Genomic DNA, 25,848 nt, shown 5'->3' with positions numbered 1-25,848 from the left:
AAAATCACTTGAGGTCAGAAATTCGAGACCAGCCTCAGCAAAAGCGAGACCCCATCTCTATTAAAAATAGAAAGAAATTAGCCAGGCAACTGAAAACAGAAAAAATTAGTCAGGCATGGTGGCACGCATGGTGGCACGCACCTATAGTCCCACGTACTTGGGAGGCTGAGGCAGGAGGATCGCTTGAGCCCAGGAATTTGAAGTTGCTGTGAGCTAGGCTGACACCACGGCGCTCACTCTAGCCTGGACAACAGAGTGAGACTCTGTCTCAAAAAAAAATTCTGATGTCTTAGTAAAGCTAGGACAGAACAATGAGATAACGCAGTCATCACTACATGTGTCACGTCGAAGAGCCAACCAATTGCACATCTGGCTGGCCAGCATCAAGCTTGAGCTGACATTCAAGCATCTTATTTTCCCAACAGATAATTTCAGAACAAATAGGTTACACTTCATACTTTTATTACTTTCTTTATAATAAAAAATTCACTGGGCTACTTGTGATACTAGGAAACCAGGGAGTTAAGTCAAGCAAGAAGTTTAGCATGGTAAGAGAACACCAGGACAACAAACTTCCTATAGCAACCTAAGCCAGCACTGCCATCTTGCACAACTCCAGTGGGCACCAAGATACGGCACGACCTGTGCAACGTATAGCTTGGACCCAGCAGCTTCTGTCTTCCTTACCCCGTTCCCCAAATGACTGCAGAGGAAGAGGACAATGTTACAACGTTAGTGTAATGCTGCCAAATCCCTACAATCATGCCGGCATGGAGAAAGAAAATCGGGGACTCCAGAAGTCACACAAAGTTCTATCATAGTTCACACATAGTTCTATCAGCCTTCCTAGGACTACAACCAAAGGCAAGAGTACTCTGCTGGACTCGTTTCAGAGTTCCCTGGTATCTGTTCAGAACAATCCAGTGGTTAATCAGAGGAGAAAAGCCTGTACTCTTTACATCTTTTTAAAGATTTAACTTCTATACCCTGGCACTCAACAACAAAATCATCAATTCTCCCTTTTAAAGGGACCTACCCAATATACTTCTTGTAACTTATGTCTGCAGAAGTAAACTCCAAGTGACTATGCTAATTATTAAAAAGCTGGCAGCAGCCTGAAGGAGAAACATGAAATAAACAAATCTCGAAATCTCTTGGCAAATATCTTCATTTTTCCATATTGTAGAACCCAATTATTTGAACATACTGGGCTGGTCAGATCAGGTGACCAGGATGTCATAAACCAATAGAGAAAAACATGGTCCATGGAACAACAGGGCAAATGATCTCCATCGCCAGCGAGGGGTATAGACAAGTAATATTCCTATTATTGGAATAGGATAAGGCTCCGATAGGATAACAGAGAACACCAGTAGCTATTGTTCCAATCCTGTCTGCTGCCATTCGCCATAATCTTTTAATATGCATGCAAATATATTTAAATAAAATTCCAGGTTTTTTCTTATTATCATAACATAAAAGAGTAAAATGAATATTAAAATCACCAATAAAGACCCCCCCAGAAAGAATCACTGTTTTAGCATTTTCAATGTTTCTTCTCACTCTTTTTCTTCTATGTATATTCACATTCAAAAAAAAAAAAAAAAAAGAAATGGAATCCTACTATATGTATTTGTCTTATGGTTTTTATAGTCTTTGATAACATCATTTTCAATGGAGGCATCCTAGTACCATAATTTAATCATTCGCCACTTTCAGACCATTTAGGATGCTTCTGGGTTTTCACAATTATTGACAACAGTTGAGCATCCTTATGAATAAATTTGATTTCCTTATGGTAATTCAACTCCTAGGAATTTATGCTATTATGGGATGTGAACTTTTAAAAAATTCTTGCAGGAAATTTATAGTGAAATTGCCTTCCAGAAGGGTTATACCGATTTGTACTCCCACTAGAAGTGTATAAGAATTCTCATTTCATAATGTTTCCAACAACACATGGGCAACTCAAACTGCCAACGTGATGGAAGAGCAATTATCTGCCTGAATCTGGTCCAGCCTGGAAAAATGAAATAAGAGTTCTTGCTGCTGCCCTCAAAAGAAAACTCGATTTGCACCCTTCTGTGAGTAAAAAAGAAGAATCAGTTCACTGTCACAAACCTAAAAGGAATCTAGTACCACCTACATTACAAGCAATTGTTGAGCTTTCTCCCAGAAGAACAACAAATATTCTAGTGCCTTTAACTGCCCACATTCACAGAGAGAACATAAAGGACATTCACCACTACATGTATTGATATAAATTGTATTATAACACTAATAAAAGTGTATCTTGTGTGTTACCTTTACCATTAACACCAAGTCCAACCCACGAAAACTTGATTACACCTAGAATTATACATAAAAGTTTAAGTACCAGAATAACCTAAAGTACAGGTTTATGTGTTCTCCAAAATTAAAAATATTCTATATGTTGTTTGATACAAACACTAACTTCAACCAATCCCATTCAATTCCTGTCTGTGCTCTTATTCTGAAGGCTTAATAAAGTGTGCTAAACTCCAGAGAGAACGGCTACATACCAGGCTGCTTTAAAGCACAAGGCTTCACTTCAGAATGCTACTTCATCTCTTCACAAAATCCTAAACAAGATATTTCAACTGGGCCAGGCACGATGGCTCACGCCTGTAATTCTAGCACTCTGGGAGGCCAAGGCGGGAGGATCACTTGAGGTCAGGAGTTTGAGACCAGCCTGAGCAACATAGGGAGACCCATCTCTACAAAAAATAGAAAAATTAGCTGGTCATGGTGGTGCATGCCTGTAGTCCCAGCTACTTGGGAGGCTGAGGCAGGAGGATCACTTGCGCCCAGGAGTTTGAGGCTACAGTAAGCTAGAATGTCACTACTGCACTCTAGCCTAGGTAATAGAGCAAGACTCTGTCGCAAAAAAAAAAATAAAAATAAAAATATTTCAACTGAAATAAAGAGTAAGGTTAAATCAATTCCATTCTGAAGAAGAAATACGTGGTTGCTTGCATGCTTGTAATGAGAACAGACATTGGTAAAGAACCTCTCTAATTGACAGCTTGTCATTTAAAACATCTTGTCAATTTCATGTCGGTATGTATTTCCCATTTATGTTGACTGACATTATCCAAGAAGATGGATTTATGTCAGTGAGGCATTTCGCATTTATGGTGGTAGGGAAAAATAATGCTGCTTGATGATGTCTATTTAAAGAAAAAAGTATGGCCACTTTGTAACTAGAGAACTAAATCATATGCAATTTTCAGGTAACAGATTTTTTATTTTGTATCCTTTCCCTAACAACAGTGTCCTTTCTAGTTTAAACAGTCTGCAGTATGTGTGGGTAACGTCAGAGATTTCTTAATACAAGCAGATCCAAAAATGCCAGAGAATAAACATCACTTGAGGAAATGTATCGAGACTACGCTGCTAAAAGTGAAGCTGACGGGTACTGATGTCCACCCCGTGCCCCCAACCCATTGTCAAACCTCAAATCTACCACATTTCACAAGCACGTGACTGGTTTCCACAAATGCCCTTTATTTTCTCCTTCTGGTAACTTACTACAATTCTGATTATACTAAAAATGATGTAGAAATTATTCAAGAGTTTATGGTTTTAATAAAACAAACAGAGAAGATGTGACAAGAACAGCCAGAGATGTGCAGTGTAGAGGCATCTTATCCTGCAACCAGGAACAGGGCACAGCTGTTAATTCATCGAAAGGTATGGAGTCATAAAACAATGCCTATGAGTTTCCTCGGGCTGCTGTAACAAATTGCCACAAGCCGGGTGGCTTACCACAGTAGAAATTTTTTCTCTCACAGTTCTTGAGGCTAGAAATCCAAAATCAAGCTGTTGGCAGGGTTGCTTCCTCCTGGAGGCTCCGAGAGAGAATTCTTTCCTTGCTTCTTCCCAGTTTCTGTTGGTGACAGCAATCCTGGCCACTCCTCAGCTCCTCCAATTTCTGCCTCAATCTTCGCATGGCCGTCTTCCTTCCATGTGTGTCTGTGAGTCTGTCTCTCACGGCTTTCGTATAAGGACAATAGTCATATTAGATCTAGGGCCCACCCTAATCCAGTATGATCTCATCTCATCTTAACTAATTACATCTGCAAAGACCCTATTTCCAAATAACGACGTATTCTGAGGTTCCAGGTGGACATGAATTTTGGAGGACACAATGATACGCTCACATTTGAACTTTCTATACAAACTGGAAACAGATAACTGCACATTCATTCTGCAGTGTGTCTTCTGTAACCGTGCCAGGTACAGACCGAGTTCCCCATCACTGTCTGCTGAGTAAGGAACCAAGAGCCTCTGACACAGGACCACAGCCTTTCCTTGCAGTGTCTATGTGCTGACGGACGGCACTTCTCTCACACGAACCCTCCGCACCACCCCCAGGGTCCCCGCCTCTAGCACAGACTCGGAAGGTAAAAGAAAGGAAAGATGCGTGCAAAGCAATCTGAGTGAAGAATCCCTAATGCTTACAATTCCTTCCCCCAAACCCCAATCCTTTCAGCATTCTCACCCACATTTAATTCAACAGCAATTATTTTTAATATTTTAAACTTGCCCTGGTGGCTTTCCAAAGGACCCAGCCTGATTTTAGAGAAACCACTGTCTCTCCTTTCCCATGCCTATATAATCAGCTCATACATAAGTTGTGACGGTTAATTTTATGTGTCAATTGACTGGGTTAAGGAACATCCAGGTAGCTGGTAAAACACTATTTCTGGGTATATCTGTGAGGGTGTTTCTGGAAGAGGTTAGCATTTGAATTGAATCAGTAGACTGAGTAAAGAAGATCCACTCTCACCAACACAGGCATGCAATCGGTTGAGGCCCAGATAGAAAAGGCCGAGGAAGGGTGAATTTTCTTTCTCCTTGAGCTGGGACATCCATCGTCTGCCCTGAGACACGGGAGCTCCTGATCCTCAGGCCTTCAAGCCTTGGGCTTCGAGTTCCACCCTCGGCTCCCCTGGTCCTCAGGCCGCCTCACACCACCAGCTTGCCTGGCTTTCCAGCTTGCAGACAGCAGATGGTGGGACTTCTCAGCTTCCATTATGACGTGAGCCAACTCCCCTAATAAGTCCCCTCATATATAGCCTACTGGTTCTGTTTCTCTGAAGATTCCTGACACTAATACACAGGTACAACTGGAATAAACAAATCTGGGAATAAACACATATGACACTAGCTAAGCACACAACACAACTGATGAAGGACATGCCCGTGGCCACCAGCTACAAACGCTCTGTGAGTCACGAATAATGCGAGCATAACTCACAGGCGATGACAGCACCAGCCAGTGAAAAGCAGGTGAGAGACCTCCTCCTACCCAAGGCCCAAAACGCATGACTCTGGGGGGTGGAGGGGACAGGCGGGGGAAGGGGTGGCCCTCAGGGAAGCTCCACGTTGTCAAAGACGGGAAAGGCTTTCTGCTCAAGGGAACAGCAAGGCACAGGCACAGAGGCAGGAACTAACCTAGCAGGTGTGCTGACCATGAATGTTTCCACGTGGCACAAGGGGAGCAGGAGATGGCAGGAGATGAGGCAGAGGGTTTGGCAGATCCAGAGCCTCATCGGCTTTGTATTTTAGAACCTCATTCTGATGGGTGCGGAGAGCACAGACTGGGAAGGGGCAGGGTGGAGGAAGGACAGCCAGTTAGGAAGGCGTTGCAGACTTGTGGTGGTCCAGGCTGGTGGCAGTGGCATGAAGAGCAGTGGATGGACTCCAGTGACAGCCAGGCTGCGAGACAGATGGAGGTGGTCCAGCAGAGGCAGGTGGCTCTCCAGGATCTCCACCGGCACCTGCCTCACATTGCTGTGCTCTTGCAAAGCCACTCCCTCTGCCTGGAATACCCCTCCTCCTGCCTAGAATACACCGTGCCTAGCACGTTAGCAACTCAAAAACTGTTGCAGAAATGAATGAACGAATGCTTCCTGCAAAAGAGAAGATGATATACCCAAGAAACGGGTAATAATATACTATGGGCTAAAGTCAAAGTTTTTTTTGTTTACTATCTCAACCAATATGGCTGGAGGAGCTGTTTAACAATGAGTCTTTGGGAAACATTGAAAAAAGGACTGACAAATACCAGAGTATTTAATTCATTCACTTATTGAACACCTATTAAGTGCCAAGAACTCTTCTAAGTACAAGGGGCTCTGGGGTGAAACCAAACAATGAAGTTTGTTGATTAAACACTATGAGGAGTTAGGATTCCCATTTAAAGTTTTCTTTTGATGCTATAGCTTCCTGGCTGTGTTGTTATTACCTTTGTTGCTCCCAAGATTTCCATATTTTACTAGCAATACATAACATTAAAAAATAAAGTTTGTGAACTTGTTTCATAAAAATTGAGATAGTGTGCTCCACGATGCGGGGAGGACACACAGCTGGAAGAGAATGAGGTAAAATCCCAGAGGCCTGAGGGTAGGAAGAACTAACGTATGAACAGTCTGAGACAAACCATAGTCATGAATATTTAAATGCAACAGTCACTGTGTCCCCAAGCAACACTCTTTTGCCTTCCTGAGCCCACTTATGGTAGGACAGTGGAGGTGCACAGCTTGCAAAGTTCGAGGAAATGAACTGGGAGTTGTCACCCCCTCATTTCCCTACCCGTCTCCAACGACTCACCAGAGAAGATGCCATTCAACCTGGGGGAGAACTCAGGTTCTCCCTGCAGAGAACAGAACCAAACTCCTAGGGAGGTCACGTGGATAACAGACACTGTGTCACCAGGAACGACTCTGCTTTAGTGTTCATTCCTTGAAATTCATAAAAAGTTGTTCCTGTACCAACCTCAACAGGGCACAGAATTCTCATTGATCCATCCACAGTCTTTACCAGGTGACCGGTCTGGAGAGGGTGGCCCACCAGGTCAAGGCCATGGTGACAGACAAAATTTTTACAACCCAGATGGAGACCCCTGCTGGACCAGGCATCACCCTTCTAGTTGCTGGGGGTTAAGGGGGCCTAGGGGGAGGGGCCAGAGCAGCCAGGGGTCACTCAAAAGGGCTGGGGTAGCAGCTATTTATCAACTAGCATGGAAGAATGTATTATTAACTAGTAAGAGATGAACACCAACCCTGCACTAATGGCCTTTGAATAGGGGTTGGCAAACTTTTTCTGTAAAGAGCCAAACAGTAAATATTCTAGGCTCTGCAGGCTACGTGGTTTGTCACAACCACTCAACCCTGCCACTGTAGTGCAAAAGAAGCCACAGACAATACACACATAAGTACCTGGTTGTATTCCAAAAGAGCTGTACAAAAATGGGCCGTAGGACAGACACAACCCACAGGCTGTAGTATGTGACCTGCCTCACAGCACAGCAGAGCTAACGGTCCTACAGAACCGTCAAATCTTCAACCTCAAGCTTGTGAATCAGCAGTGTCCTACCAACTGATTTACCCAGCCACTGATGAATCACATGTGCACACTTGATGTTTACAAACCCCAAGGGACTGAGTGAAAGTCAGCAGTCAACACTCCCCTCCCCCTGCCGCCCCTTAAGAAACTCACCCAGAAAAGTCCGTAGTGAGAATCCCGTAGTGGAAGATGTATATTCGGCTGATGTGGCATATTGTAAGGTATCCCATTGCCACAAAAAAGGAGTACCTGAAACCAAAAACACAGATGGTCAGATTATTACTCATGACAACAATGCACCCAATAAATGTTCCCTTCTCCCTCTCCTTCCAACCCGCAACTGCTCACCAAGTCCTTTGTGGTCCGGCTACGTCCACCTTTCCACCCACTGCTCTCCCCGAGCCTTTTATCACCTCTTCTCGCCTGGACCGCTGCGGTGGGTCTCAGCCTCGGCAGCATAGTGGGATCACCTGGGGAGCTCTACAAACTACAGATGCCCGGGCCCCACCCCCAGCTAGTCTGGTTTAATAGGGACCGGCTGCGCCTGGCAGGTGTGATTCCACCGTGCAGCCAGGGCTGGGAACCACTGAGCTGTAAGGTCCGCACCCAAGATTCTCCTCGCCATGAACCACCATGTTTACACATGATCTTTGTAAAATACAAACCATCACCACACTGCTGACCACTCTCTTCTCTAAGCACTTTATTCTCTTGGCTTCCGCTCTCCTTGTTTTCTTCCCGTCTCTCTGGTTAATTCTCCCCAGGCACCTTGTTCGGCTTACCGTCCTCCACCTGCTGAGAGGCGTGAGCATTCCCACGCTCCGCCCAGCATCCTCCCTGTCCACGCCTCGGGCGTCAGTTACCACCTTCTCATCAGCACTCCCGAGTCCCTCTACCACACTACCAGTGTGCACACAAGCCACACAGACAGACACGTATCCATTTACAAGCCCTCTTGTCACTCACAACGTTCAATTTGTCATTATAAATATGTGATAAGCTGTGCAGTGGATGGAATGTTTATGTTCCCCAAAATTCATGTGTTGAAATCCTAACCCTCGATTTGACAGTATTAGGAGGTGGGGCCTTTGGGAGGTGATTAGGTGATGAGGATGGAGCCCTCACGAGTGGGATTAGTGCCCTTACAAAAGAGACCCCTGAGAGCTCGCTCACTCACAGCCATGTGAGGATACAAGATGACTGTGGTCTGTAACCCAGAAGAAGGTCCTCACCCAGACATGCTGGCACCCTGATCTCAGACTTCCAGCCTCCACAACTGAGAAATAAATTCCTATTGCTTATAAGCCACCCAGTCCATTGTACTTTGTTATAGCAGCCCAAGCTAAGACAATGTGATTACTGTCTCCCTTACCAAACTGTAAGCTCCATGAGGGCAAACATGGTCGCGTGTGTCTTGTTCACCATGTCCACCTACTGTGTGTCCAGTGAATAGACAACTACGTGACTGCCACTCTTCTTAAACATCTCCAGTGGATCCGCTGTCTAGTCAAATCGCAGCCCCTGAACACAGCAGGCAAGGTGCTTCACACGCTAAGCTCTGCCTCACCGTTCTGACTCATCTCCAGGCACGCTCCATGTCCACCTTATGTCCAAATTATACAGCACTGATCACGTTCCACAATTAAACCCTGTATTTTCAGGCCAGATATCTTTCTTCTGCTTTCAACTTCTTTCTCCATCCTATAGTCTAAGTGGAAACTGCCTAATTATCAGATAAGGCTCAGCTCCAATGTCACCTCTTTAGTGTCCCTTGGCTTGGTCGGGCTCCACCCACGCCACCCCCTCTCCTGCTCCCCCAGCCCCAGCACAATTCCTGGCTCCACTGTCTGCATTTCTCTAGTACTACATGCTATCACACATAATCACAACAGTAAAATTATTAATGCACGTGTGTCTCCCCAACTCATCGTGACCTTGAGTCACACCCTTGACCTGACACGTAGGAGGGGTTCAGTTACTGTTGGCTGAAATGAACTGAAATGAACACATTACTCATTTTAAATGGTTCAGGAGCTCATCAGATACGGACATTAATTCAGAAGACATAATTTTTAAACATGAGCCATAAAACAGCAAAGAGGTATATTCTGATATTAAATTATACCAAAATCACATATTCACATTAAAATAACTCATGAAAACTAAATCAACCTAAGGAATAATAAAGTGGGGATAATATAAAATTCATTCGGCAGTAGCAAGGGAAAGCCAGAGTATGGAGGAGTTCCGTAAACTTTAAAGCAGAATATAACGTTAAGGCCAGGTGTGATGGCTCACGCCTGTCATCCTAGCACATTGGGAGGCCAAGGCGGAAGGACAGCTTGAGGCCAGGAGTTCAAGACCAGTCTGGGTAACAGTGAGAACCCATCTCTAAATTAAAAAATATATATATATATAAAACTTTAAGTTCTCTTTACCATTATTTTCAAACAAAGATATTACTATACAAAAACATTTTTCCCTACCTTGGGTCCATACCAGGAATATGGTCAACAGGCAAATAACTGAGAAAAAACAAAGTTCTCTTAAGAGCTGGAGTAGGAGTGGGAAGGAGTCAGGCCTCGCTGTCTCCAGCATCTGTTCCCTTTCTCCGGCTAGTTCATGAAGCTCAAGGCAAGAGCACAAAGCAGATGCAAAAGGCAGATTCTTCTGGGATCACTTCAAGTGCAGCCAGGCCTGCTGCTTCCCCTCTGTCCTCAACGGGAGTTAGACCCACACCTTCCCCTGGCTCAGAGGGTAAAGGGGACTCAGCTCATCTGTGGTAACAAGACTCCCACCTGTCAAGGATGGTGCCAAGTGCTAAGTTCCAAAACAGAGCAATGCCCCGGCCAAACCTAAAACATCTAAGGAATCCAGGAGTGGTGGAGAGAACGTGTATTCCACAGACAGACCGGTATGAGTTCACATCCCAGCCCTGGCAAAGCAACCCGTGGTGGGAGAAGTTGTCATAGTGGTTATTCTAGGAAGGAAGGCTGTGGTAGAGAATGGGACATGAGTAATGCTAACATTCTCCTTACTGAAATGGCCGGTGGTTACATGGGTGTGTTCACTTTGTGAAAATTCATCAAGTTGTTTACTTATTTGTGACTTTGAGCTTTCATTTCCTCATCACAGAAAAAAAAAATCTATATTCCATAGAGTTGTCCTAAAAAGAATATATTTGAAATAATGAAATTAAATATTAAATATTAAATGATATATTAAATAATAGTTTATATATTAAAAATAATGAAATAAAGTAGGTTAAGAGGAACTGGGCTTAGGACTTGGCACAAAGCAGGGATTCCAGAATTGGTAACTGCATCACCAAGTGTCACACAGGGCGTCTGTCCTAGCAGACACAAACTATATTCTGCTCCAGCTGGTTCGCATACAGTAAACTGAGGCCCGTGACTTCTGCCCAGTATAATGGCTTAGGAAGGAAACAGAGGTGGTACCCGCTAGAACTCTCTAAACGAATTCTGAATACAATCATTCCTGAAGTGGGTTAGTTCTATATGAAGCAAATACTAATCCTCCCCGCTTTTCCCGAGACATATAACAGAACTCTTGTTACTGGCCCCATGGGGTAAAGAAGACAGTGATTCACAGAGAATCAGGAAATCATGGTACTGAAGAGAACTTGCATTCAAACTACTACAAGGCCCACATTTTATAGGTGGGAAACCTGATGTACAGAGAAACTGCATGACTTGGCCAAACTCACACTGCTGGAAGGACCCAGATTTCCTGACTCCAATCTAGGGCTCTTTTCCCGAATCAATAGGAAACAACTTTGAAATTTTTTTTTTTACATTTACATTGAGTCCATCCATCAGGAACTGTGAACCCATTCCCTACTTCTGCAGTACTGGCAACCAGGAGAGAAAAGAAAGAGTGGAAGAATTTGTTCTGGCATCTTTTCTTTTTAGTCTTATGACAGAGCCCTCCTCTAGCACAATCTTACTGTGGTGAAACAGTCATGGCCTGCCTGGAAACCACTGTGCTCTGCCAAGGCCAGAATATTCCATCCCTCCACACTGGAAGGGGATGCTGCAAAACGGAACAAGCAATCTGGCCCTGAAAGACATGTAAGCTGTTGACCCCCTGGAAAACGGACCACACCCCATCAGCATCACACAAGTGTGGGGAGGGGTGACAAGTTGCAATTTGTATAGTTGGAAATGTGCTATACAGATACAACAATAGTATATGACTAATCATTTAATTGTTTCCAAAATCAAGTTTAAGAAAAGCCAAGCATTTTCACTCCCCACAAAAAAAAAAAAAATAGCCTTTGTAAGCATTTTGTCATCATATGAAGCATTTCCAAAACCTATTCTTTCCAAATTAGAAAAAAGGATTTCCTATTTCCTTTCTGGAAGGAATGATATTTATCCCCTTCAAAGAAGGCACTGAGAAGAGGGATGATTAGAATTTAAATTTTCAGAGCTCATTTGGATATCACATTGAATGATTATAAAATCTAAAAGCATGCAAAAATATTTGCCCAGAAATTTATTATAAGTAACTACAAGCTTATACAGTGAAAAGTTAAATTCCAATGTTTTGAAGAAGGAAAACTATTGTGTCTTAATCAAAGAGCTTTCTGAAGCTGAAATAAGGCTCGGCTTTTCAGAGAAGCTGTCAGAAAAGAAGCCATAAGAGAATAAATATCTTTCAAAAGTAATTCAGTCATTCATTCCATAAATATTTATTGAGCCCTTACTTGTGCCAGGTATTGTTCCAGGCTTTGAGAACACAACAGTGAACAAGAGAGAGAGAAGTCTTTGTTTTCACAGAGCTTACATTCCGGCGTTCCCAAAAGGCAGAGATAATACAGTTTCCAGAAAGACCAGGAGAAACAGCGACTGTGCAAAACAGATATTCCAGGTATCCCAACTCATTAGCCAAGCATATCACTTTCAAGGTAGAATTAAATTACTTCTGTACTTTGAAATCTAAACATCACAGTAAAAAAAAATATTTCTTTTTTATTTTAGCAGTTTTATTATACATAAAGTATACAATTTAATAAGTTTTGACATATGTGCACACCCAGAAAACCATCACCAATTTCAAGATAGTGGAGATATCCATCACCCCCAAGAAGTTTCCTCACACCTCCTTGTGATCCCTTCCACATCTCCCTGCATCACCCCACCCCAGATAACGTCTGATCTTTTGTCATTATACATTACTTTGCATTTTCTAGACTAGACTTTGTGTGGCTTCCTTCATTCAGCATATTTGAGATTCATCCATGGCATGGTGTATATCAATCTTTCATTCCTTTTCGTTGCTGCATAGTATTTCATTGTGGTGACCATTTCAGTTGTTTCCAGCTTGGGGCTATCACAAATAGAACTGCCTAATCCTGATCTACTCTCTTTCACCTGAGGCCCAATTTGCATCCCACCTTTTTCATAAAGCATTTTCAGAAGACTCGCAGATTTTAGGGCTCCCCCATTCCTCCTTCTGATAGTCTAGATAAGCTAAGATTCAACACTTGCAGAAAATGGGGAAGGTTCATCTTCACCCTGGAAAAACATTTCCAAGAGTACAAAAAAACCTCACCTCACAGTGTTCATTCTCAGGGTCTTACCTGTGAATATTAGATACGCTTGCAGTGACCATGATTGCGTAGCACATTAACACCAGCACAAAAAGATGTATGGAGTACCTTGAAGACATAATGGGGGGAGGAGACACTGAATATATTTCATATTAACATACCTATTGGCCACCCATTCTGTCCACCTCCACCCTCTCCAGAAAACAAGTGATCAGTTAGCTCATGTTTACGTACGAGAAAATAAATCAAGTATTTTTATTCTGTGTAATTAAAATAGTATATCTTGAAATGACACCAGAAAGTCACGACATAATTTGGCAACTACAGCACTAGTAATGTCAGGAAGCCATAAATGCAATGCTTATACTTTTTTCATATATTAGTTAGGAGTCCAGAGAGATTCAGTTTTTTCATTGGGACTTTATTTTTTTAAATCTTAAAGTACCAGTACCAAAGTTTCCCCAGATACCAAGACTTTTACCTGGTAGCTGATTCAAAATACTCTTTTCTCAAATATTTGTTGAAGGATTAGGGGCAGTATACTAGTACAGAATCCCGAACAAATTCACAAATTTCCTGAAGATATACTTCTAGAAATGCAGGTCCTTAAAACTTCTTCCCTAAGAAGTGCTACCACTCCTAGGGTATTTTCCCAGCTTACCTAGCAAAGGAAGTCCAATCTACTGGCTTTGTCTGTTAAAGAAAGGCTCACATTCCCTAAGACCTGCACTAAAACCACTCTTCTACTCTGATGAAATGCAGACCACCAGTGTCTCTAGCAGTAATGCAAGAAATACACCAAAATCTACTATAGTTAGGAAAGGTCCCTTGTTGGGAAAAACTAAAACTTGCAACATCCCTCCCAGGGATGGGAGGATCTGTAGAAGTCTAATTTAAAAAAAAAAAAAAACATTCATTGTACTGACTTCCAATGGATAGTCAGTCTATTGGTTCCAGGGTCTTACAGTAAATGGAGATTCCTGCAATGTCCCTAATATATTACAATAAGGTATTTACAATATCATAACATTTTACAATATATACTTTACAATATGGTATATTACAATACCATCTATTTCTTACCTTAATGCAATGTCAATAAAGTCCCAATATTGCCACAAAACATCCAAATGATCAATATTAGAATTTATGAAGCTCATACTCACCAACCAAAACAAAAGATGACAAAATAGATGCCAAAAATGGTAGCAAATGCATGCCGGACATCGGAACTGGTTTTACTAGGACTTAGGTAGATGCGAAACCAAAAAGCAGCAAACAATGCAAAAAGCTGGCATGCCACGAAATTCACCTATGGGAGAGGGGGAGGAAAGAGAGAACAGAAATCTTTACTGTTTTGCCTATGTGTGAACTTGTTCTCGTTTTTTGCAGGTTTCCACATCTGGATGCATCTTAGACTTGGGTTTGTTTTTTTCCCCCAATCGAGTATCTATCTGGAGGAGGAAACAAGTAACAAGCAATAACCATACTCTCACGTTACATGAGAAATGGCAAACCCAACCATTTCTTCTCCAACCCTTTAAGACTGGCCAAGGTTGCTTTCCCACCTGCAAGCAGGTGGCTTTTAATGTAAAGGACCTAAGCTGACTGTGCCTCCAGCATGACCCAAAGACAAAGAATCTGTTCTTTTAAAGATGCAAAGTTTGGCAGAAGAGCTCCCTAGTTTGGTACCTAGAAAATCAAATCCTTCTCCAAAGTGATCATCAGCTGTTTTCTGACTCTAATTTTCTCATTTCAAATTAGCACCACATGAGCAAGAGCATTCTTCAAATTCAAGGTGTGACACAAAACAGCGACAAAAAGAGACACAGCCCTACATTAAACATCCAATGCCAAGCCTGTCCAATTATGCAAGGGAGACACCAAATTTCCTTAGAAAAATCTCAGTGGTCTCTCTCTCTCAAGAATATTTTGCCTAAAAGAAAACAAAACAATTCCCTGAAATCTATAGGAGACATCAGCCGATTTTTTAAAAACAATAAACAAACATGTACTTTTGCAATTTAAATTTACCCAAATCAAATTCCAAATATATTAAGTGGTGTAACCATCCATTAAAATTAGAAAAGTAATTTAAACCCTTCAAAGTATTCAAAATGAAAGCTTCAGTATCAATTCACTTTTAGAAGGCACTTAATCGAAAAGAGATTGAAGATATGAATAAACCTTCAACTTCCGCCCCAGTGGTTTTTCACACTACAATGAACTGTGGTTATTAATTAAATTCGTTAGGGCTGAGCTGGGAGGTAGGTGGAGGTAGCAGACATCAGTTCCACTTGAGCTCATTTCGTTTTCCCAATAAAAAACAATACTTTGGACCCCTTATAATGCATAGAAAATATTACTTTCAGAGAATTTGTGTTTTGGCTTTAAAAATTGACAGTATTGAGTTTCCCCTCTATTTGGAAATTATGCCTCACCAGCCTTTCCAGAAACCTGTGCTCACTACTTCCCACCTTCACTTTCTACCTTGAAAGACAGAGAAGTGACATTTGAGCCTATCCATGATTTTGTCTTGTCTTTTAATCTAGGCTAAATAAACAACCCAACAACTTACACTCACACACACAAAATACATATATAGAAAAATAATCACCTTAGCAAGGTTCAGGAATGTGCAGGAATTGGCAATTGGAAAGTCAAAACCTTATGATCATCTCTGTAGATGAACGATCACAGGTCCTTTCATTTTCTCAGCCCAGGGACCAGCCTGCAGCCACAACCAAACTCAGGAGAGCGCCTGGGGGAAATTTGCTCCATTCTTTTTTGGCTTGGCCAGTAACTATTGAGCATTTGCACACGAGGAATGAGTCAGAGGGTAGAGCAGTGGTTCTCAAGAGTGTAGTCCCCAAACCAGGGGCATCAGCATCACCTGGCAGCTGATAAGAAATGCACATTCTCAGGCCCAACCTCAGGCCTACTGACTTAGACGTTTCCTGGGTGGGGCCCGGCAATCTGTATTCCAACAGGCCCCCACGTGAGTGTGCACTCGAGTTTGGGAACCACTGGGAGGGAAGAGAAAGAAGGCATGTTCCCTGCCTTTGAGGAGCTTATAATCTAACTGGGGAAAGAAAACAAATAATCTAAAAGTAATTGCTAAGTAACAGTGACTTTGCACAAACTGACAGAGATTCTTTGCTTGACCAAACTTCAGTCAGGTTCTTGAACCTTCTCCTTGGTGTACTTTCTTGTTAAATCAAGTTTTAGCAAGAACCCCCACCCCATCCTCCATATCTGATCACCCTTGATATCAGATCTAGTTCATCATCCTCTACTGTCCCTCAGGTGGTGTCTGGTCACCCTGGCCTGTCTTCAGCAAGGATCTGTTTAGGTCAGTTTAGCCAGAATCCCCATGACCCTTGTGTTTCTTCTTAGTAATTTCAGTGACCCCTGCCTCTTGGCTGTAAATTCCCACATATTCATGCTGTGTTTGGAGTTGAGCTCAGTTCTCTACTGAGGTCTCTTTTCCCCTATTGCAATAGTCCTGAATAAAAGCTGTTTTTTATGGCTTTAACTACTGTCCAGCTCTGGTTTTTCTTATTTTTTATTTCTAAATACAACAATTTTATTTTGATACACTAGAAATAAATAATGTGAAAATAAAATTAAGAGCATAATTTCACTTACAATAGCATCAAAAGAACAAAATATTTAGGAAAATATTAACAAAAGAAGTGCAAGACTTATACACTGAAAACTACAAAACATAGTGGAAAGAAATTAAAGAACACTTATATAAAAGGAAAAACATCTAGTGTTCATGAACTGGAAGATTAACACTGATAACATGGTAATGCTCCCAAATCGATCAATAAATTAAACTAAATCAGTGCCCAGGGGTCTGGTTTTTCTTTGATGAACTTGTTACATTATCAGCCCTAAAAACTCCAAAGTAAATGACAGCAAGTTTCATGATTAAGGAGCAATGAGAGACGCAGATGGGCAATCTGGAAGATGAAATAGGTAAAAATTGATGGGGGTTAAGAACATTAAAAAATCCTGTGGCCTGGGTTCTAACCTCAACCAACCCTTTTGATTTAATTGGCCTGGCATTAGGGCTTTGTAGAGCTTTCAGGTAATTCTAATAAGCAGGCAAGACTGGGAACACCTAGTTCAGAAGTACAGAGAGAGAAAAAACCTACTGAGGCGCCCAGGAAGAACTGGGCTTCCTCAGGATGAAGGAAAACACAAAAAAAGGTGTGGAGATTGGACTTGCAAGCTCTGGGACAGGATGAAATGGAATAGATTCAAGAGTGATCCAAATCTTGTCAGCCATGACCTTGGCCTCCTCGGCCTCCAGATGGTCTCCTGAACTAGGCTGGTTTTCTTCAAAACCTCTCCAGATCTATCTCCAAAGAAGAGAGTGGCTCACTGTGGGAAAACTACGTCTGATCTGTATCTGTTCACCCTAGGGATTGAAAAAGAGAAAGAGAAGACTCCCTTGGTCACTGAAGCAATCTGGCACTTTTCAGTCACCATAATATAATGTGTACCTCAAGGGATGAGATCTGACACTACGATGTCAGCTGGACGGCCTTGGGCAATCCACTGATTAATTCCACAGACACTGGTTGACTCTATGTGCCAGGTCTTGGGGACAATAAGCAAGACACTGTCTCTACCCTCAAGCCAAGAAGAGACTTACGTGCTCTGGGGCTTCAATTCCTTTATTTCCAAAATATGTGCTTTGGGAGAACTGGGTCTGATATCTCTTCCAGCTCTAACGATCTCTGATTCTGTATCTAATTGGTGTTTTAAAAAGCACCGGGAGTCCACTAGGCTGAGATGGCTCCAGTGCCTTGAGTTCCTATATCAGCAATCTGACATCCAACTCAGAGTGAAGGGCCATAGCTCAGAAAAACAAAACAAACTTAACCAATCAGAAACCACCAACTAAGTGCTAACTACAGACTTTACCAATCAGAAACCAGCAACTAAGCTCTAACTAGGGAATGTCCACTTTAATCAATCAAATATTTTCTTTGTGTTGCTTCCTTGAACACCTTATAAAAGCTTTCCCTTCACACCCCTTTTGGTGGAGCCAGAACTGCTTGTAGTCTGCCATGGCCTGGTTCAAGAGTTGCTGAATGTTCAAATAAACTCATTAAAATTTTAATATGTCTAAGCTTATCTTTTAACATCAGAATCCTTTCCCTTGACTGTTAATGGTAAATGCAAAACTCAAGGCTTTATTATGGATTAAAAACTGCCCTCTACATGCAGATACAACCCATTCCACCACCCTCTCCCCCATTGAGGGTTCGCTGAATGCTCCATGGAAAAATGTCCTAAAGCCAAAGTGGAAACTCACACCACCACCACTTAGTTCTAGCAGGAGGGTTCTAGCAGAAGTAGGGCTGCTTTTTAGTTACCAGCTGTAATCTTATGAAGTAGGCTGAACCACAATGAGATACCACTTCATACCTATTAGGATGGCTATAATGTTAAAAAAAAAAAAAAAAACAGATAATATTAAGTGTTGATGGGGATGTGAAGACATTCGAACCCATGTATACTGCCAGTGGGAATGTAAAATGGTGCATCCAGTAAGGAAAACAATATGGCAGTTCCTCCAAAAGTTAACATAGAATTACCATGTGATTCAGCAATTCCACTTCTAGGTATAAGCCCAAAATAACTGAAAGCAGGGTCTTGTAGAGGTATTTTACACACTTATAGTCATAATAGCATTATTCACAATAACCAAAATGTGGAAGCTAACCAAATCCGTGAAAGAATAGACAAAATGTGGTATACACACATGCATGGATGAACCTTTAAGACATTATGCTAAGTGAAACAAGCCAATCACAAAAGTACAAATATGGACAAGTATGATTCTACTTATATGAGGTACCTAGAATAGTCAAATTCATAGAGACCGAAAGCACAGTAGTGGTTGCCAGATATTTGGGGAAGAAAATAATAGTTAATGTTTAATGGGTGCAGAGTTTCAGTTCTGCAAGATCAAAAGAATTCTGGAGATAGATGGTGGTGATGGTTACACAATATGAATGTACTTAATGTCACAAACTATATACTTAAAATGGTTAAAATAGTACATATTATATTATGTTATGTATAGTTTACCACAATTCTTTTTTACAAAAGGTACCAGCTGGAGTGTGATACAAATTCGTGTCAGCTAGCTCATACCAACACTAGGTAGCTGGTAGAAACAATGACCACCTCTGCAGCCAAATGAGGCTAGCTCCCAGGACAACAATTCATATAGGAACAGAGTTCGATTTTTGTTCCTTTCCTCTGTAAAGGGTCAACAAAATTGGAGGCCCTATCTTTTAGACATACATCCTGAAATCATTTTGATTTGATGTATGGGTTCTGCTTCCAAATAATCTAATGGAGATGGGGAGAATCGGGAGAGTAGAAATCAATGGTTCTCAGCTAGGGATGATTTGCCCTCCAGGGAACATTTCTGGTTGTAATAACTAGAAGGCCAGTGGGTGTGATACTGGTATCTAGTGGGTGGAAGCCAGGCATGCAGCTAAACATCCTAAAAGGAACAGCATAGTCTCCCATAACAAAGAATTTTCCAGCTCAAAATGTCAGTAATTGCCAAAGTTAGGAAACCCTGGTGAAGCACAGTTAGAGGAAACAAGATGGCCATGGGTCAAAACTGTTAAAGCTGAGTGTTGGGCACACCAAAGTTCATTCTACTAATCATTCTACTTTGATGTCTATGTGAAATTTTACATAATAAAAGTTTTTTAAAAATTACACAATTCTGGAAATCAAATGACTGGCCTAAGATGATACAGATTTTAAACCTTGGTGATTCCAAGCACTTGAAACTGAAAAGGTCTCTTTTATCCACATTAGAGAAACACCTAAGTTAGGGAGGTAATATACATAAGTTTAGAAACAAATCCAAACAAAACATGGGATCAAGTCTTCCTAAATAGGAAAAGAACCACCTTTTATGAAATGATCAAACACCCATAAGAAGAGAACCAAATTATAACAAATGCAAGAGAAAAAGATCTGTCTTCAATAATAATTTTTTTTTTTTTGAGACTGGGTCTGGCTCTGTCATCCAGGCTGGAGTGAAGTGGCATGATCATAGCTCAGTGCAGCCTTGAACCCCTGAGCTCAAGCAATCCTCCTGCCTCAGCCTCCTGAGTAGCTGAGACTAAAGATGAGCCCCATTATGTCTGGCTATTTTTTTTTTATTTTTTGTAGAAACAAGGTCTTGCTATGTTGCTCAAACACCTGGCCTCAAATGATCCTCCCATCTCAGCCTCTATCTTCAATAATAATTTTGCTAAGTGTGACCTCTCATTCTGTGACTGGCCACAGAGCGAGTGGTTATGAGCAGAGAAAGTCAACACAGAGCAAGACTACCTGGCTACAAGACTCAGCCCCACCACTCACTAGTTGCAAGAGCTACAGAAGCCTGCTTTGTCTTGGTTCCTAGTCTTTATAATGGAGGTAATAACAGTAGTACCACTTCACAGGGTTGTTCTGAGATCTGAAGAACTTAAAATGAAGCAACCTAAGTGCCATCAACAGATAAATGTATTTTAAAAATGTAGTATATGTACACAAAGGAATACTAGTCCACCTTAAAAAAAAAAAAAAAACACAAAATTCTGTCATTTTGCAACAACACGGATAAACCGAGAAGATATTATTAAATATATTAAGTGAAATAAGCCAGGCACAGAGAGACAAATACTGTACTATCACATTTATGTGTGGAACCTTAAAAAGTCACTCATAGAAAGTAGAATAGTGGTTACAGAATCTGGGGGTTACAGAGGGATAGTAGACAGGGAAGGGGCCGGGCGTGGTGGCTCACGCCTGTAATCCTAGCACTCTGGGAGGCCAAAGGATCGCTGGAGGTCAGGAGTTCGAGACCAGCCTGAGCAAGAGCGAGACCCCCGTCTCTACTAAAAATAGAAAGAAATTAGCCAAACAACTAAAAATAGAAAAAATTAGCCAGGCATGGTGGTGGGTGCCTGTAGTCCCAGCTACCCGGGAGGCTGAGGCAGTAGGATCGCTTGAGCCCAGGAGTTTGAGGTTGCTGTGAGCTAGGCTGACACCACTGCACTCTAGCCCGGGCAACAGAGTGAGATTCTGTCTCAAAAAAAAAAAAAATTAAAATTAGACAGGGAAGGGGAAACACTGATCAACAGGGACAAAGTTACCAAAAGACAGGAAGAATAAGTTCTACTGATCTATTACACAGCAAGGTAATATACATTACTAATAATAATGTATAGTATATTACAAAATAATTAAAAAAGAGGATTTTTAAATGATAGTTTCAGGTGACACATAAGCTAACTAACCTGAATTGATCATTTCACACTATATACATGTATCAAAACATCAGTTTTTACCCCAGTTTTTACCCCATAGATATACACAATTATTGTCAATTAAAAATAAAATAAAACTTACAAAAAATACGTGCCCCGCTGTTCTTTAATAACCCCTTTATATTTAAGAGGAACATGTGCAAAGTTTACTTTTTTACAGATCCATTCCCTCCAGAGCAGCAAAGAAACCGGCACTTTCATTCGTGATTTCCAACAATTAAAGCACTGTGTGGGCCTGTATACATAAGGAAACAGTAGAGCACAGCTGTTTTGATCAGGCTCCGAAACACAAGCAAGACGGACATAACTCAGATTCAGCAAAAGCTCAATTTCCACAGCTCTTGCAAGATTTCAAAGTCATTGCAAGGAAATAAAACACATGCCCAAGTGTTCGACTTCTTATTTCACCAAACCACAATCAAACTGTGCTACCGTTTCCAAATGCCAGTCTTCAATCTTTCTACTCTCAGGTGCCACTAGAAGGTATTATTTGGGGATTTCTGTTCCATGACCTTCATATTCTTCCAATAAAAAAACATAAACTTTGTAGGAACTAAAAACATTGCCTTCCTCTTAATGAAGAGATGCAAATATGCTATTTTTTTCTATTTGTATTATTTTTATTTTTTTATTTTTTTATTCTTTTTTTTATTTCAGCATATCATGGGGGTACAAAAGTTTAGGTTATGTATATTGCCCATGTCTCCCCAGCCCCCCAAGTCAGAGCTTCAAGCGTTTCCATTCCCCACAAATATGCTATTTTTAACAAATAGCAAATATTAATAGTCCAAACTTATTTACTCTACTACCGTGGTTTACCAGGGGCTCACCAACGAAGCGCAGGCAACTGGCCAGGCCTGGAATATTCTTCTCAGCAATACTGCCTTATATGCTCCAAGACAAAACCAAACTAATTAAACAATTCCTTATTTAAAGCAAGCCATTCTTCCACCACAAACAGTACTCTTTTGCATTGCTCCCTACAAACAAATGCGGCTGAGGAAGAGTCCTTTCTAAAAATGCTATTCCCTTCTGTACCACAGAACAAAAAGTGTTTGTACCATACTCTTTAGTTACTTTGCACTTTCAAAGGGATCCTTGTTATACTTTCATTCCACACTCCTTGGAATGTCAGCAAGAAATATTTTTAAATCTCTAATGAGCCCATTTTCTTCCAAGTTGGTGGATAAGCAAATATTATTTAATATTGATAATCAATGTGCATAATTTATAACCAAACATCTAATTGATATTTTGTCTCATCATAACAATAAGTGCCATTCAGTGAGTGCCTACCATGTGTCAGGCACAGTGCTAAACCTTACGGAAAGGACTCCATTTAAGGCCTACGACAACCTTAGGAAGCAGCTCACTCCCACTTCGCATGAGAGGAAAATGAAGAATAAAATAGTTAAGCACAATAGTGCGAGTCACAAAGTTAGTGAGGGGTAGAGCTGGTTTTAAACCTGGCCTGAATTCTTACTCATTACTTTGTCCTGCTGCCCCTCAACTCCCAACATTCTCCCCAGAAACGCTATCACTCAGGGAGAATTTAGTAGCTGCCTGTATTAATTTTCTAGGGCTGCCATAAAAAAGCACCACAGATTGGGGGCTTACACAACAGAAATTTATTTTCTCATGGTTCTGGAGGCTGGAATCTGGGGTGAAGGTGTCGGCAGGTTGGGTTGGGTTTCCTCTCTCCTGGGCTTGTAGGGGCCTGTCTTCTCCCTGTGTCTTCACAAGGTCTTCCCTCTGAGTGTGTCTCTGTCCTAATCGCCTCTCCTTACAAGGACATGAGTCATACTGGATTAGGGGCCACCATAGTAACCTCATTTTAACTTAATTACTTCTAGAATGTGTCCAAATACAGTCACATTCTGAGGCACCTGGGGGTTAGGACTTCAACATCTGAATTCTGGGGAAACAGTTCAGCCCACAGCACAGCCCAGTAAAAATCCTCTACTCAAACACATGGAATGAAACAATCTTCTTTGCTCCTACAAGTAGAAAGTAGGTAAGACCCAAACCTAAGGCTGTATGGGATGCTGTGAGCCTCAGCCTAAGGTGAAGGCTCCTCCCAGCCTGGAGGTACCTCAGCCACTAAAAACAGCTCCCAAGAGGAACATTCCAGCTGCTGCCCCTGCCTGCTCCTAAGTCTATCAAAACATTGTTAGCCTATAATTGGGCTTATACGCGTTGAGAAAGTTCATTATTCTTTGGCTTTTGTTTCAAACACACAAGTTTTAAGGTAATAATAATCAGCATGTATTAAACACGTGTGCTGGGGGCTCAACAAATGTTGGCTGTTACTCTGCATGCTTCACCATCTATTATCTCATTTAATCTTCTCAACAACCCTCAATCTACCACCGAGGCTACTCAGGCACAAAGTCAACGGCCTCCAAACACTCAGCTGTGGGGCAGCACCATTAGTCAAACTGAGGTGCTGAGTCTACAGGCAATTGCCTTTTAAGACTTCAATCTTGTTCAGGAGAGATTTGAATTAAGATGCTGGGGCTGAAAGTCCTTTCCAACAACTGTTCATTGAGGCTTGTGTAATCCATTTCTCCCACGCTCTCTCTCTCTCTCTCTCTCTCTCTCTGGAGTTTGTATACTCATATACCAAGCTTCCTTCACCAGTTTAAAGTCATCCAGTCCCCCCTAAAAGGAGATAATCCCTTCTTTAATTCTCAGAGAAAGAATCCTTATACACTTGGTTAGAGTTTAAATTGTACAAGAAGACTTTCGGCTTACCTTATTCTGCAAATACCATGCCACGTGGATTAGTTATGATTTGGAATGAAACCCCTTTAAAAACTGACTCCAATGTATATAACGGGGGGAAACCGATTATGCCATCTTTAGTCATAGCAAGAAAAAGCCTTGAAATATGTAGGTGATATCCTTTGAGGGCCCACCTCCAGCTCGCACCCCATAAATCACATCCTTATAATCCTTGGCCCAGCAGGCAGGGAAGACAGCATAGAATGCAGGGCCATTTAGGCGTCCTGAAAAACCCTATGCACAAATATGCAGCTACCCTCCTCCTCTGGAAATAAAATGTCCCCATTAGAGTTAATCCCATTGTTCACCAGTTAAAAATGTTAAGAAGAAGAATGATGGCTAGCATTTATGGTACTAATGCCAGGAACTAAGTCCTTTTGCCTGAATAACTCCTTTTATCTTCACAACTGTGAAATTCTTTAAGGCACCCATTGTATAGATAAGGAAATTCAGTCACGGAGAGGTTACAAAATTCACCCAAAAATCGTACACCTAGTCAGTGCCAGATTAAACTCCGGAAGTCTGGTTGTAGAGCCCATCTGCTAAGCCATGATGCTATGGTTCATTTAATTCAAACTTCCCACATAATTCCAATGTCTCATTTCCCAGATGAGGAAACTGGGGCCCAGAGATAGTGAGTAACCTGGCCGGGGTCACACGGCCTCTGAACGTCAGAGTTGGGACTAGAATCAGGACTCAGGCCCGGCATGCCTTCTAGTGGCTCCCCACCAGCCTGGATATGGACTTACAACAGGATGCAGGGGCTCAGAGGGGCCCATCTAGGAATAAGAGCCAGAGCGAAGAACCCCGGGTCTCCAGAGGGAGTGAGGTCAGGCGCACACTGAAGAAGGGAACACCACTGAACGAGAAGGTGGAACATTTGGGGCAACTTTATAACCTTGACCAGGGCCTGAGTATGTCAAGTTTAATACACAGATATAGATATCACCACCAACAGCATGTGTGTGTATTATGTATATGTATATCAGTGATGTATACATTATACATATATTTAATATATAATGTATAGTGTACATAAAATCTATATATAATATATACATGTAATATATATTTAATATAGTGTGTACACATATATATATACACACACATATAAAGCCTGAAATTTCTCATGTGACCCAGGTCCACCCAGCTGGGCCTAGCGTCACCTTCTCTCAATCTGGTTCTATAGTAAAATGTGACCTCAAATAAGAGACTACCATCACCTACAAGGTTATCTGAGAAAAAAACATCTATTTAACAAGATTGTAGTGGACACGAAATGAAACGTGAAAGTACTTTGTAAACTCTAAAGCTCTACAAGGATTAGGTTAACTACAAACTATTAATATAAAGTCAGCTAACTAGTAGGACCACCCCAAGACAATGGCTCTCAACACTGAACACTGGAATCAACCAGGGAGTTAATTTTAAAAAATTAAAATTAAAAAGACTAATGGTAGGGCCTCACTCCAGGTCAGAATTTGGAGGTTGGGAGTAGGCAGGCATCTTTTAAAAAAAAAAAAAAATTTTTTTAAGTTCTCCAGGTGATTTTAATATGCAGCCAGGGCTGAGATCCACAGCTTCAACTTATCACGTTGCTAACTGGGAAGCAAGGCACAGTTTGGTGGATACATGTTAGTCCCCGACTTAATGATGGTTTGACTTATGATTTTTCGACTTCACAGTGGTGCGAAAGCAATATGCAGTCAGTAGAAACCATACTTCGAGTACCTATACAAACACTCTGCTTCT

The 25,848-nt window shown here is 41.5% G+C and overlaps 1 protein-coding gene across 1 annotated transcript in view; it reads right to left on the bottom strand.

Moving 5' to 3' along the window:
• MBOAT1 (membrane bound O-acyltransferase domain containing 1) overlaps positions 1–25,848 on the bottom strand; it is a 95,175-nt gene that overhangs the window by 30,510 nt on the left and 38,817 nt on the right. Inside the window, exons 2-4 of the mRNA XM_069493443.1 lie at positions 14,116–14,261; positions 12,980–13,057; positions 7,528–7,623 (exon numbers count right to left, since the gene is read on the bottom strand). Of these exons, the coding sequence (XP_069349544.1) occupies positions 7,528–7,623; positions 12,980–13,057; positions 14,116–14,261 (320 nt within the window). The remainder of the gene's footprint in view (positions 1–7,527; positions 7,624–12,979; positions 13,058–14,115; positions 14,262–25,848) is intronic.

Source organism: Eulemur rufifrons, chromosome 18 (genome assembly GCF_041146395.1).
Source record: "Eulemur rufifrons isolate Redbay chromosome 18, OSU_ERuf_1, whole genome shotgun sequence".
NCBI lineage: Eukaryota > Metazoa > Chordata > Mammalia > Primates > Lemuridae > Eulemur > Eulemur rufifrons.
The sequence above is the reverse complement of the archived record's forward strand: the minus strand, read 5'-3'. Positions and strand labels throughout refer to the sequence as shown.